A 13904-nucleotide genomic window follows, 5' to 3' on the forward strand; every position below is an offset into this window, starting at 1 on the left:
TTTGGTAAACAGTCAGATTTCTATATCATGAATTGACAGCAGAAGCATGAAAATTCTTTAAAGAAATGAGCTAACCATGCAACATGGTGGAAATTAGCTCAGGCTGACAATACTATCCAGGAACACCTTTCTCATAACCTAATTTTTGAACATTTTATTTTAATTATTATTATTATTTTATTTACTGAAAAAAATAAAAAAAATGATGATGAAAAAATAATAATAATAAAGATGGAAAAACAAGTAAAATAAAATAAATGAAGAATGAATTAAAATTTGGGTTAAGGGCAAAATGATTGGAAGTTTTGGGGTTTAATTAAAATTTGAAATTAATCTAATTAAGCTTGGAATTAATTTAATTCATCCAATCAAGGGTTTAATTGGAGAATTGATAAATTTTTAGACTTAATTAAGCTTGAAATTAATTTAATTCATCCAATCAAGGGTTTAATTGGAGAATTGATAAGTTTTGAGACTTAATTAAGCTTGGAATTAATTTAATTAATCCAATCAGGGGCTTAATTGGAGAATTGATAAGTTTTAGACTTAATTAGACTTTGGATTTAATTAAATTAATGAAATCAGGAACTTAATTGAAGAAATAGCAAAGTTTGGGGTTAATTGGGGACACGATTGCAGCAGCTTAAAGTCCAAGGACTAACTTGTAAAAGGCGCCGAAATGCAGGGAAAATTACTGTTTAAACCAGGGGCTTAATTATAAACTTGTCGAAACTTCATGGGTCAAAGTGAAAATGGCCACTGTTTATCTCCAAACGGCGTCGTTTTGAAGGGACGTTGTTCATCTTCTTCTTTAAACCAGCGACCGTTTTCCACAGTAAAGGCCGAGAGACGTTGTAGCAGTAAATCGTCCGTTGGTTTCAGTTATGGGCGCCTTAATGGTGGTCAACCCTCAACATACCGCCGTTACCAACCCGCCGGGCTCTATATAAGCAGAGGAGCACCGAAGAACAGGGGCTGGTTAGTTGGAGGGAGGGAGAAAAAAAAAAGAAAAAAAAGAAACCAGCAAGAAGAGAAACACAAGCAAAGCACGGAACTTCTAGGTTCATCTCCAGAACCCAAACAGGCTTCCCTCACCAATTCTGACTTAAGAAAAACGAGAGAGAAAATCAGCCGAGAGAGAGTTGAGACGGTGTGCTGAAAACAGAGTAAAGAAACGAAAAAAAACAAGTTGAAACAGAGATCCAGGAAAGGAATACAACGTGAGATACAAGCATAAGGAGTAAAAGGCAATACGAAAACAGAAGCATCATCTTCGGCAACCTCGCGCAAATTCTCTGCAAAAAAAAAAAAAAAAGCCCAAGTAAGTCTTCTGCTCTGTTTTCCTCTGCCTTTCGTTAATTCACTTTCGCCGCCTGTTTTGAATTAATTAGTAAAGGCCAGGCACGCGTGATTTGGATCATGCGTGCCTTACGTGGCCCAGCCGGGACACTGGCTTGGGCCAGTGACCAGGCTGGGCCGGCTGGGCTTAGCCCAGCCCACGTGGGCTGAGCTGGGCCCAACCCCAAAAATAATAAAAAATAAAAAAATAAAAAATAAAAAAATAAAAAATAAAAAAATAGAAAATAGGAGAAATAGAAAAATAAAAAAAATGTGTATGCATGGATAAAAATAATATAAATTTACCGGTTTATTCACCAACGCCAGAGTCGGGAGTAAAATACTGGTTTAAGTTTATATTATTTTTATTCGTTATATTTTATTTTATTTAGCTAGAAAATAAAAAATATGTGCATGCGTAAAAAATAATTTTTTTATGTGAATATTCACTGGCACCAGAGTCAGGAATATTATAAGTAAATTATCACAGCATAAACTAATAAACATTTAGCAATTTAAGACAAAACTAGCAATGCAGTCTGCCTTAGGCAGAACGTTTAAGGGGTGATAATATCTTCCCTTTTACGTAATCAATCCCGAGCCATAGAATCTTTGTTGACCAGTTAGGGTTCCTAGTGACCATAATACTAGGTGGCGACTCCTTAGACAAGACCTTTTTCCCTAAAAGAACCAGATGCCAGAAATCTGTTCTTTCCATGTAAATATTTTTTAGAGCCGCCGCGATGTCGGGTGCGACAACCTTCATTATTACCCTGAATACAGTTATCAATCGAATATAACTCCAGACGTTTGAAGACACAACTATCCTGTCACACGTTGTGATGGAAAAAAGTACTAAACAACAATCTGGAAAACCTATCTACATGTAACCAAGAAAAAAGCAGACTAAGTTGACACCTCTTGAACTGCCAGAAAATGGATACGGTTTGTGCTACCTCTACCAATTCGATCACTGCAGTACGCCTAACTCAGCTCCACAGTCCAATTCATCTTGTCCTCTATAAGGCCCATCTGTAGCTTGGTTAGCACACTATAGAGTTGTTGCGAGACAGCACCAAAACCTTCTACGCCATAAGACACCCTGCACAACAGGAAAAGTTGCATAAATTGCCATCCAACGTTTGCCAAATGCACAAGAAAGCTCACTAGACTATGGCTTTTATACCAAACCACCATAGCCACCTAAATTAGTTGATCTTGATGACGCTGAAACCACCTTTCATCAAAACTCATCTATCATTGCGTGTGAACCAAAACCAAATCTTGAGTTTAATTCCACTACTCAAAGTAGCAATTAATCTTAAAATATATGATCTAACCTGCTGGTCATTTAAAAAAATTGGACACTTGAAGTCACCAAATTAAAGAAATAGAGGAGGGGGGTGAACAAAAAAAACATAGGGAAATTGATGGGTTTTGTTGTCTCAGGGTGGTTGTTTATACAGATGTGTTTGATAATTTTGAGTTTGCATGTGAGAAGGGTAGAAAGAATTGTGCAAGGAAAGAAATATTGAAACATCATATGAAAAGCCACTTTATGTTGTCCATAAACATGTTGCGCATTTTTCTCCCTTCTCTCCAAATGGAAAAGGCAACTCGTATACCAAACACATCAAAGGTACCATATAAGAAACAGCAACGATACCAAATGTGCTCTTAACTGCCTCATATATTATTGACAAAATACATGTGCATTTGTGTTATTATTGGTTTTTCCTTTAAAGTGTTGAATAAAGCAAAAATTGTTTTTGATCAAAATCATGTGTTGTTGAAACATGACCTTTTACGGTCAATGCAAACTAGATGGGAAAAATAGTATCTTTAGATGGGAAAAATAGTGGCTTTTTATGGAAGTACTTGATTGACACAATCGAAAAAGTCAGTATATACAAAAACAAAAAATAAAATAAAATAAAATCCAATTACTTGATTGAGAAAAGTGAAAGTTGGTGTAAGAAATTGCAGTTTATCCTTTGGTGTACTAATAGTGTAATCATACTGAGTCATGCTCATGCTAACCATAAGCCTATCCATTATACACTTCATCGCTGAACTATTTAATGTTCTATGTCCAAAAACAGTATATATACATAATCATTTTAACTCTAGATGCAAAATGGATAGTACTTCAATGAGACCAGTACAAAGATAGACTTTTAAACATTGTCTCCTCTCAATTACCAAATGCCAAAAAATAAAAATAAAAACTTTTCTCCCCGTTTCAAGGTCAAGATCACTGATGAGGTTACAGGATTTACCTTTTACCCTTGTAGGTGATGCTTCCCACAGGTGACACAACAACAGCTGTTCCGGTACAAAAAACCTCATCAGCATCAAGCAATTCATCTACTGTCACAAGCCGTTCCTCAACCTGCATTTACCATATCAGCATTAGCAAGGCAAATAATTCTTTTGAGTAGTAAGGCATCCATGACCTCTCATGGCATAATTATTGCACTATTAGCATAGATACACAAAATTTTATCAATTAGGTAAAGTGCCAGGTAGAGAAAGTGGGAGAGTTCGAATTGTGAAGGGATAAGCTAGGCACCACTAAAATCAGTGCATTGGAATACACAGAATTTCAAAAGGTTGGACTAACCAGCACATGCTTGTCAGTTGTCATGCATGGTTGATATGACTTGTCAACAAAATGGACTCCTGAGTTTATACCAATAGCAACATGCAGAACATGTTTGGGTCTGAAGGAGGTCAGTGACAGAAGAATTGTGGCACAATCATTCATAGAATCAAATATAACCAAATGAAATTCCTAGTAAAACTTGATAAAGAAGATTAGGAAAAGTCAACAGAACAAACTCAGAGACTGCCAAGACATTATGAGGGAGAGAAATAGAACACACTTTTTACCATGAAACGTAGCTATGAAACTTTTGGCATCCAGAAGCACCTATCACTAAGGACGCTCACATTTAAAGAATTAATTCTTGGGCTATAGTACAGACTATGAGTATCTTTAAACCCCATTTGGACAACCTAAGCAATTGGACCCTCTTAAATGTTCAAGCCCACACACAACCACAACCTAAGGTCGAGCTAGCTGGAAATCATTGACAATGAAATACTGGACAAAGAAAGCAAAAAAACAACCATAAGGGGATGGACTATTTCATCGAATATTCTCATGAGCAAGCTCCATCGCTTGAATAAATAAATCACAAGCAGTCTTGAACAAACTAAAAAGGGGTAGAAACAACCCCCCCCCCGCAACCCCCCCCCCCCCCCCCCCCCCCCCCGCGCTCACCCAGGTTTATGGGGTGTCAAGACACCACCCAAAAAGTGAGTTCAATTTGTACCAATTAACCTTCCTCAACTTTCATCGCACTAATTTTCCCTCCCATCCTAAAAATAATAGAGCCCTATTTAGGCAGCAAGTTTTTGGCCAGTGAAACTAGAATTCATAGACTCTCAAATAGGCTTAAAAGACATCAATACATCCCCGCCCCCAACAAAAAAAAATAGACAAAACATCATACACTAGTCCAAAACCAAATTTCTAAATCATGAGTTTGTTACAAAAACTCAGACAAAATTAAACCACCCAGCAACCTTTGAACTTCGAACTCCCAAAGCTGGTGATCATTTCAAACCAGTCTCCTTTGTTAAGAGGATCAGCCCAACATTCTTTCATCTACATTTTCATAAGAAATATTATCATCATCAGAATCAGGAGTCTTATCAGTCTTAATTAAAGTCAGGTCCACAATCTTACTATTGGATGCACCCTTCCCACTGTGTACCTCACTACTACATCCCACTTTACTTGCACCTATCACCGGATTACCTCAAAGGAAATGACTGTCACCTATACCTTGACTACCTCTGATGACTTGACTTCCACCTATCACTTTACTCCCAGCTATATGCGGACTGCCATGAAAATTGTCACCTAAATCAACATCAAGCTTACACGATTCCTCGTTTCTTTTGCATTTTCCAAACACACCAAAAGATAAAGTTAAACCTACTTGACTTGCAATCACATTATGCTCCAAGCAAATCACTACAACCTTGTTAGTGGGAATTTGGGAGACCATATTAACTGCATGTTCATCTTTCACTAAAGCGCATCATCCAAGTCTTTGCCGTCCATTCTTCCCTGAAACTTTGTAACCCCCTCAATCCCCATGTTTTCAACCACATCCTCTACTTCTGACCATCTGTCTCATCCAGAGGCAATAGTCCTAAAAACACATATTTCTCCCTGAATATAGCTTTGCAGGAGTGCCCCCCTATAATGCAAATACACAGGATTTGGCTGACACAACAAAGCATGCAAATAAGACAAAGCACCAATACAAGTACACTACTAGTATCTGAGAAATTTCAGAGTACTTCAGGAATAACTACCAATACTTATTCTACAAGAGAGAGCGAGAGAGCGAGAGAAGGTGGAGAGAAAAACATGAGAATGAAAAAATATTTGAACCCAGATGGAAATAATACTCGTCACTTTTGGTGGGTCCAGATATAATTCCCTTTCATCATCTCTCTCTTCAAAGTGGTCTCATGGAGTAAGTATTGGTAGTTACTCCTAGAGTACTCGAAAAATTTTCTCTAGTCTACAATGGCACAAACACATTCCTAGACATGCAGGTATAACAAATGGACAAAAAAATTGTTAGATAATAAGAGAGTGTAACACAAGAACACAAACTAGACAACACTTTAGGCTACGAGTTTCTGTTTTTGTTTTGTGAGTCATGCTAGGGAGTATCTACCTCTCATGTATGGTTTCCTAGTTTCCATTAGTTTTATGGAATAGACAGAAAGGAAAAAATTTAGATGCTATGAAAGTTGAGGGTATAGTTATAAAACTTGGACAAGCCCGTTGGGTCGACTTAAGACCAGGCCGGCCGGGGCCTAGACCGGTACTAGTTAAAGAAAAATGGGGAAGGAATTGACCCAGTTTGACTTGTTCAAAAACCCGGATTGACATGCAACCTTTACAACTACGTCTTTTTTATGCTTTTATTTAAAAGAAAATGGGTCAACCGGGGTCAACCCAGGTTAACCCTCCCCGCCTAGGAACCGGATCAAGTTTAATAACTCTGGTTAAGGGGGTTAATTGATAAGACACTTCGTAAACCTTGCAAGCTAGCTCCACAAAACAAACAAATGCATAGATTACAAGCATAATGAACCTAGAATTGGCTATCATTGTATATGTTGTGGGAGGATGCCATTATCTAGAACAAAATCAAGATATCAATCCTCTAGTATCACAAGTTAGTAATGATCTTCATAACTGCAGCACAAGTACCTGAAATCCTTGGCTTCGAGCAACATCAATTATGCTCTTCCTTGTAATTCCTGGTAGGATTGTCCCTTTTATTGCAGGAGTGGAGATGCTGTTACCCTAAGAAAGAAGTGAGAATCTATCAGCACTTATTACCTCTAAGAACAATGGACTCGAAATAAGACCCAAAAAAACCCTCTAATGCAATTATTTCACCAAATAACAGATGCATTCAAGATGAAATCAGAGAAAGCAGACCAACAAAAATGTTAAAGATGGTAAAATAAATAATACAACGTATTCAATGACATAACATGCTTAGCATATTGCAACAAGAAACCAAGCCCCATAGTATGCTTAGCATATTCCAAACAGCCAAAATCATATCCAGCAGCAAGGCACATGAACTATAATCTAAACACAACTGGAACAGAATGAAAATACCTACTAATTGATAGCTTTTACAACTGTACCCACTCATGGTGTTTAATTAACACCAGATATAATTTTCTAGCAAACTAAAGATAATCGTTGTTTGCAAGGGTGATTATAATAAGCAGAAATGCATGAGAATAAAAAAAATTGCCTAAAGCATGTGTGCATCAAAATCCAACAATCAGAAAGAATCTTATTCTGAGAAAAGGCATTTCTCCAAGATTTCTAATTCTAATAATTACGCAATAATGTTTGGAACACTATGAACGGGATTCTCCAACTTGTCAGTGATTGAGTGCTAAGAAGTTTCATTGGACAGCTTTTAATTTATGATGCTGAAGCAGCTCGCCTACCGAAGCTGGGGCATAATGATCATGACACTTGTGCACAACTTAAAAGGAAATGTAGAGCATGGTTTATTTAGCATATCCACCAACCATGATTCATACAAAAATAAATGATTGAAAGCACTATTAGCAGCCAGGAAACGGCTTCTCTGGGCTATATATAACACACCATTCCACATAAAAAATTAGGTGGAAGTAATGATACAACTATTGAATACAAAAGAAAGATTTACATAAAATAAGAGCTGCCATATCCACAATACCTTCACAACAAAAATGTTGCAAGAGGAAACCTCTTCTAGATACTTTTTATGTACACAATCAAGATATAAAACGTCAGAAAAACCTCTGGCTTTTGCAGCAGATTGTGCCTTGAGAACCTACGAGTGAAAATAAAGACAACAAAAGAATAAGTATTGACTAAAAATAGTTACTGAAGATTAAAAAGGTAACAATAAAAAAATCATCAGATCAAATTCAACAAAAAAAAATAGAATCAAATTTACACTTCTGGCTATTGATGCACAAAGAAATTGCACCAGGCAATAAAAAACACAAAATTATAGAAAGATAAAACTTGTAGGAAATTAATAAACTACTTCCAATAAGGTCAACAAATTTGACAAGGAACCAAAACTTTTGGCTCACTTACCGCAGCATAATTCCCTATAGTCTTCACACCTCCAGTGCCACCAGGAGTTGCTCGATGAAGTTCATGCTCCACAATTAAATGAATTGGTGCCACACCTTCCTGGCATCAGATATATGCAATAGGATAACATTAATCACTGGAGAAGGATGTGTCATCCCCACCAACATGAGAAACATGAGAGAGAAAAGGGAAGCGAATTATCATAAATCCACTCAAAAGCAACAACAAATCATCATAGACTAAAAGCTTGACAACATATGTGCATTATAAAGCACTAGCATGAATGCATCTCCTACAACCTCCAAACCAAAAAAGGATAATTTTGACCATTCACACAAAATGAAGTGAATCTTCAATAAATCATAGACTTGACCATATATATACTTGTATGCAAAACACAGCCTCGCAGAAAGACTAAACTGGTGGGGCTTACCATTTATTGTCATTGAATTTTTTACCACAGTACATGAATTACTTTTTGAACATCAACCTAAAATTAATTGATTTAACGCTAATTTCTAAAATGCACTTCTTCATTTGAATAGAATATGACCTCATTTAGTTCAGAAGCAGAAACTTGATTGTACTTTTAAGACAAGAAATTCTAAATAATGGACCTGTATATTCAAATATGAGAGTGAAACAGTAACTCGAAACTTAATGGAGAAATATCTTGTCTGAAGCTGAAACAGAATTGATCACACTGTGCCAGAAACCCCAATTCAAGAAGAAAACCAACCTTAAAATAGTTCCCCACCGGTGAAACATAAATGAGAAAGGTATACTCAGGAGCAGGTGCAAGACCAAGAACAGCTCCACTCCCCATTAGCAATGGTCTGATATATAAGGAACCTTTACCTGGAGGAGGAACCTGAAATGGGACATTCACACTTTAACAATCCAGCTTGAAGTATCAATAGGAGAGAAAAATAAAGGTGTGCCACTATTCAATTTACAACTTACCCAACGTTTGTTTGCTAAAACAGTTGCTTTTACTGCATCCACAAACTGATCAATTGTCGGTGATGGCATGCACATCCTCTCTGCACCCATTATCATCCGCATAGCATTTTCCTCAGGACGAAATAGAAGAAGGTTACCATCTTCTTTCCTGTAGGCTTTCAGACCTTCAAACAATCCCTAAAGTCAAGAAAAATAGAAGAAAGGAAAACAATGTGATAATCTTGAGTCAGGAGACACAATAAGATGTAAAATGAACCCAAAATGAAATTAAATGGAATCCCACAGCCCACATCCGTGATCCCTTTCAATTTAAGACATACAATTTAAAAAATAAATAAATAAAGGAAAGGAAAACCTGGCCATAATTTAAGACGCCAGCAGAAGGGTTCAGTTCAATGTTTCCATATCTCTGTAATTCACCTTTGGAAAAGTTTCCACCTTTAGTGCATTTCATTGAATACATATAATCAGTGGGAACGTATGCAAATCCAAGGTCATCCCAGTCTATGTCAGCTAATTCAAATGTGTCACTACCAAAACAAACCACAAAAACATGGCTTGGTCACAACAACATATTCAAACAAATCCTTAACACCAACAACAAAGACAACAGAACAGAACACACCTGTGTGTATCAGAAAACGCAGCTCCACGCTTAAAAGGAGACACAGCTTTAAAACAAGAAGAAACCTGCTTATGTATCTGCCCAGAAACCACACAAAAAAAAATCAAACAGATAAGCATTCAAGAGGGGGGAAAAAAAGGGGAAACGGGAAGGGCATCTAATTACCTTGAGAGACAGAGAGGGAGGAGGAGAGAAATTTGGAAGTCTAGCGCGGTGGTCTGAGAAAGGAAGGGATGAAGAGTTGGGTGAGGGGTAAAGAAGGTAATTTGGTTGCAGACCACCAAAGACGGCGCTTCTCTCCATTCTCCTCTCTTTCTTTCTCTTCAGTTTCTTTCTCACTCTCTTGTCTGTTTTTTTACTGTGTGATTGTGAAGGACTTTTTCCTCTTTATTGTGTGTGTGATTCTTCGCGTTTTTCCTCCTCTAACATTTTTTCTTAATATTGTAATATAATTTTATAATATTTAATATTATTAAAATAAAACGTAAACTGTTTTTTTATATATATTTCAACAATAATCCATTCCGACTGCTACCTTTTTACAAGGGAAGAATATTTTTGGATTAACTTGTATATTTTTTTATTAATTTATATATTTAATTGGTCAAGTTATGAATTTATTTTATAGAGATTACCCGTTTGAGTTTCACAAACTTCAGAGCTATTAGAAACTTATATGGTCGTTATCTTCAGGCCCCGTGAGATTAGTCAAAGTATGTACAAGCTGACTCGGACATCCACATTAATATATATATATATATATATATAATTTTAAAAATATACTTTTTATATTGTGTGGTTTGGTATTTTTAGAAGAATTTAATTAAATATTTATACTTAACAAATGTTTCAATATGTATGTTTTAAATTTCCTTTTCCATCTTTTCAATATTTTACAAGTAGTAATCATGTTATCAAGAAATAATATATTCTTCTGTATATGTTTGGTTTGATACATTTGAAAGAATTTAATTAATAAATATGTAGACTTGACTACGTATATTTTATATTGAATAGTTGAATGTTGGTTTTTTTCAAAAAAATAATTCTTATCTTCTCCATCTTTTCAATGTTCTACAAGTAGTAATCATGTTGATCACATTAACACTTGAATCTAGCTAGAAGCATAGTTATTAAACCCGGACCGGACCGGCAGGTCGACCTAGGACCCGGCCGACCCGGGACCTGGACCGGTTCGGGTTTGTTAAAAGACCGGCTGGTGCAACAACCCGGCAAAACTCGGTCGACCCGGCGGGTCGACCCATGACCCGGGCGAACCCGGACGAGACCCGGTTTTTTTTCCCCTTTTCAAATGTGGTTTATGTCCTTCGGCCTCCCTTCTTATTTCATCATCTTCTCTGCAATCAGTTGTTGTTAACAGCAGCAGAGAGGAAAGGAGAGTGAGGGACGCTGTCGTTGGAGGCTGGTCGAAGGAGAGGCTGGTCGGGCTGGTCTCCTGTGTCTGTGGGCGGCGGTTTTGGTTTGGCCAAGAGACAGAGGCGGCTAGGGAAGAAGAAGGAGGGGCTCTCTAGTTTTGGCCAACCAGGGGGGTGACTGAGAGGGGGATGAAGGAAGTCGTGGCTCTCTAGTCTCCTGCTGCTTGATGGAACGCCTTTTAGAACGAGAGTGAAGAAAGAAGGGAAGAGAATGTCTTTTATCTTTCAATTTTTGATACTCAGTCGGGCATGATAGTTGTTTTGGCCAAGCAAAAAGGGAAGCTTGGCTGGTTTTGGGAGAGAAAATCTAAAAACAGGGGAGGCGGCGGCTTGTTTTATTTGGTAGAGACAGGGAAAAGTTTAGGTTTAATTTGTGTATCTTCCCTTCAAAATTTTTAAGTTGACTAGTAAATATATTAAATTGCAATGTGGGGGCATTCCCCGTAGCTTTTGCCTTTTGGAGTCATTTGGCTGGGAAAGTAAAATTATAAAGTTATGGGAATATTACTTTTGTGTTGAAGCAGTTTTCAACAGCTTTAAAAAAGAAAGAAAAATGAGTGAGTTTCCGAGTTGATTTGGGTTGATCCGGGTTAACCCATAAAACCCGAGGCCCGGCTCCTCGGCCGGGTCAATTCCCGGACCGGGTTTAATAACTATGGCTAGAAGGCTTACCCCCTTTTTATTTTTTTATTTTTTAGGTTTTTTCCGGGTATTTTGCAAAGAAAACTTTATTTAGCTCTTTTTTTTTGGTATTTTGCAAAGAGGATAAGTGATATTTCACTGAAATCAAATAAATAAATAAATAAATATGCTTTGAGGCATATTTAAGAAATATATACACACACAAATACAATTTTAAGGTTGATATTAAAGATTTTTAAGCTGAAATAAGCCAAAATAAAATGTATCACAATCAATATATATTGTTTAAAAATACAGTAACAGTTATTTTTCGAAATGTTTTTAGTTTGGAAATATATTAAAATAATATATTTTTTATTTTTTATAAATTATTTTTTACATCAACACATTAAAATAATTTAAAAATAAAAAAATAATTTCAAATAAAAAAAATTATCAAACCCTAAGTATATGGTTTCAACATTTTGTTATTCTTCGTCTTCCTCGAGTCAAACCACAAGTGAGATTTAAACATGGAAAAAGACTAGGCAAGATGTTTGGTATACATCCAAATCAGCTTCACTTCTGACGTGTACATACCTATCCAGGGGTGGACCTGGAAATTCTAGGTCAGGAGGCAAGATACGTAAATACATGTAAAAAACAAAATTAAATTTCATTTCAATAAACTGAATAATTATCCGATATTTTGATGGGGAGCACTTTTTTTAGAATAAATACACCAAGTTTATCATTATAATTTTCTATAAGCTTTAGGATTTCAGTAAAATTATATTGAATTTTTGAATCATGGCTTTTATCATGATATTTAAAAACACATACTTAAAAAATTAGCAATAAAACAATATCAATTGTAGATTTGAGGTGTAGGTGATTATTTTTAATTTTTTATGAAGCTCTTTTATTTATTAAATTATGAATATTTTGTGATTGATTCATTAAATCTTTATAATATTTAACCACATATCTTTGTGGTGAATTTTCCTTTCCAACAAAGGATAATAAATCTCGTTGTTTAACTTTCTCCCATTAATAAAGCCTTTGATACAAAAATATATAATCCTAACCGTCTTGTTGGTTTACCAAAAAGATAGTAAAGTAAACAGATATAACATTCATTTAAGTACTCTAGTCAACTTGAAAATACTTTAAACCAAGAAGTTTAAAATTGATAATGATAATTCTTATTTTTTAAAAAATAATATTCTGAACACATGGGTTGGAATGAATTGGCTTCGAAATAAGCATGATGAATTTATGTTATTTGATTAAAATGAATATCTTATATCATTAGATGGAATCCTGGATCACATTTCAAAAAATTAACATTCATTTATTCAAGTTAAATTTTTTACTTTTTAGAAGGATGTTCATCGAGTTTCTCAAATTCGAGAGTTATTTCACCTAGATTTTAGGAAGGAGTTGTCATGTTTAAGGTAATAGCTACAACAAATGAATTGTTATTTGAAAAATTGACATTTGGTTTCTTGAAAAACACACACAAATACAATACCAAACATACACAAATTTATTGGCTTAGCAACTTCCAACCGAATATTGAAAAGATATGTTTTTTTTAAAAAAAAATTATAGCTTGGATTGACTCGACATCAAACGGATCAACTCATCCACCCACAACTTTTTAAATCTTGAGCTAAATCTTGAGCCGGGCCGACCCGCACTGGATCCTGAAACTATGGGTTTTGTTTCTAATACTTAATACAATTGATTTCGTGATTGTAATAACAATCCTACGTGACACTTTCATGATTATGATAAATAAAAATAATAATAATAATAATACGTGGCACACAGAGAAGGATAAGAATCTTGAAACGTGACATGAAGAGATTACTACTGTTTTATTATGTGAAATAGATTTAACAAATATTTGAATATGACTATCTGATATTAAATAAATGCATGCTGATTTTATATTTATTTTTTTTTCTTATCTTTCCCGTCTTGTTAGTGTCTTCATAAAATTTAAAAGCAGTGATCATGTCAATCACGTTAACGCTTGAATCTATCTACAAAAGGCTGCTTCTTTTTTCTTTTCCTTTTTTTTTCTTCTTCTGAGAAGACTGGGTGAAGCTTGAAAACTTTGTCGAAACAACTGTTGAAATGTCAACACAACTCGTTTCTTGCCAATAGTTTCCTCATTTCCAGGCATGCAAGGAGCCAC

General features: G+C 35.6%; 1 protein-coding gene across 1 annotated transcript; it reads right to left on the reverse strand.

Annotated features, from left to right (window-relative positions):
• On the reverse strand, positions 1–10015 carry LOC7465551 (branched-chain amino acid aminotransferase 2, chloroplastic). Its single transcript, XM_052454609.1, has 11 exons — positions 9807–10015; positions 9642–9718; positions 9372–9546; positions 9017–9193; positions 8793–8924; positions 8054–8152; positions 7665–7781; positions 6644–6739; positions 3618–3730; positions 2099–2440; positions 1–126 (listed from the first exon to the last, which is right to left on the reverse strand). Exons 1-10 carry the CDS (start codon positions 9942–9944, stop codon positions 2323–2325), a joined length of 1242 nt encoding a protein of 413 aa, XP_052310569.1. The 5' UTR covers positions 9945–10015; the 3' UTR covers positions 1–126; positions 2099–2322.
• Positions 10016–13904: the final 3889 nt, after the last annotated feature.

This window comes from Populus trichocarpa, chromosome 7 (assembly GCF_000002775.5).
Source record: "Populus trichocarpa isolate Nisqually-1 chromosome 7, P.trichocarpa_v4.1, whole genome shotgun sequence".
Lineage (NCBI taxonomy): Eukaryota > Viridiplantae > Streptophyta > Magnoliopsida > Malpighiales > Salicaceae > Populus > Populus trichocarpa.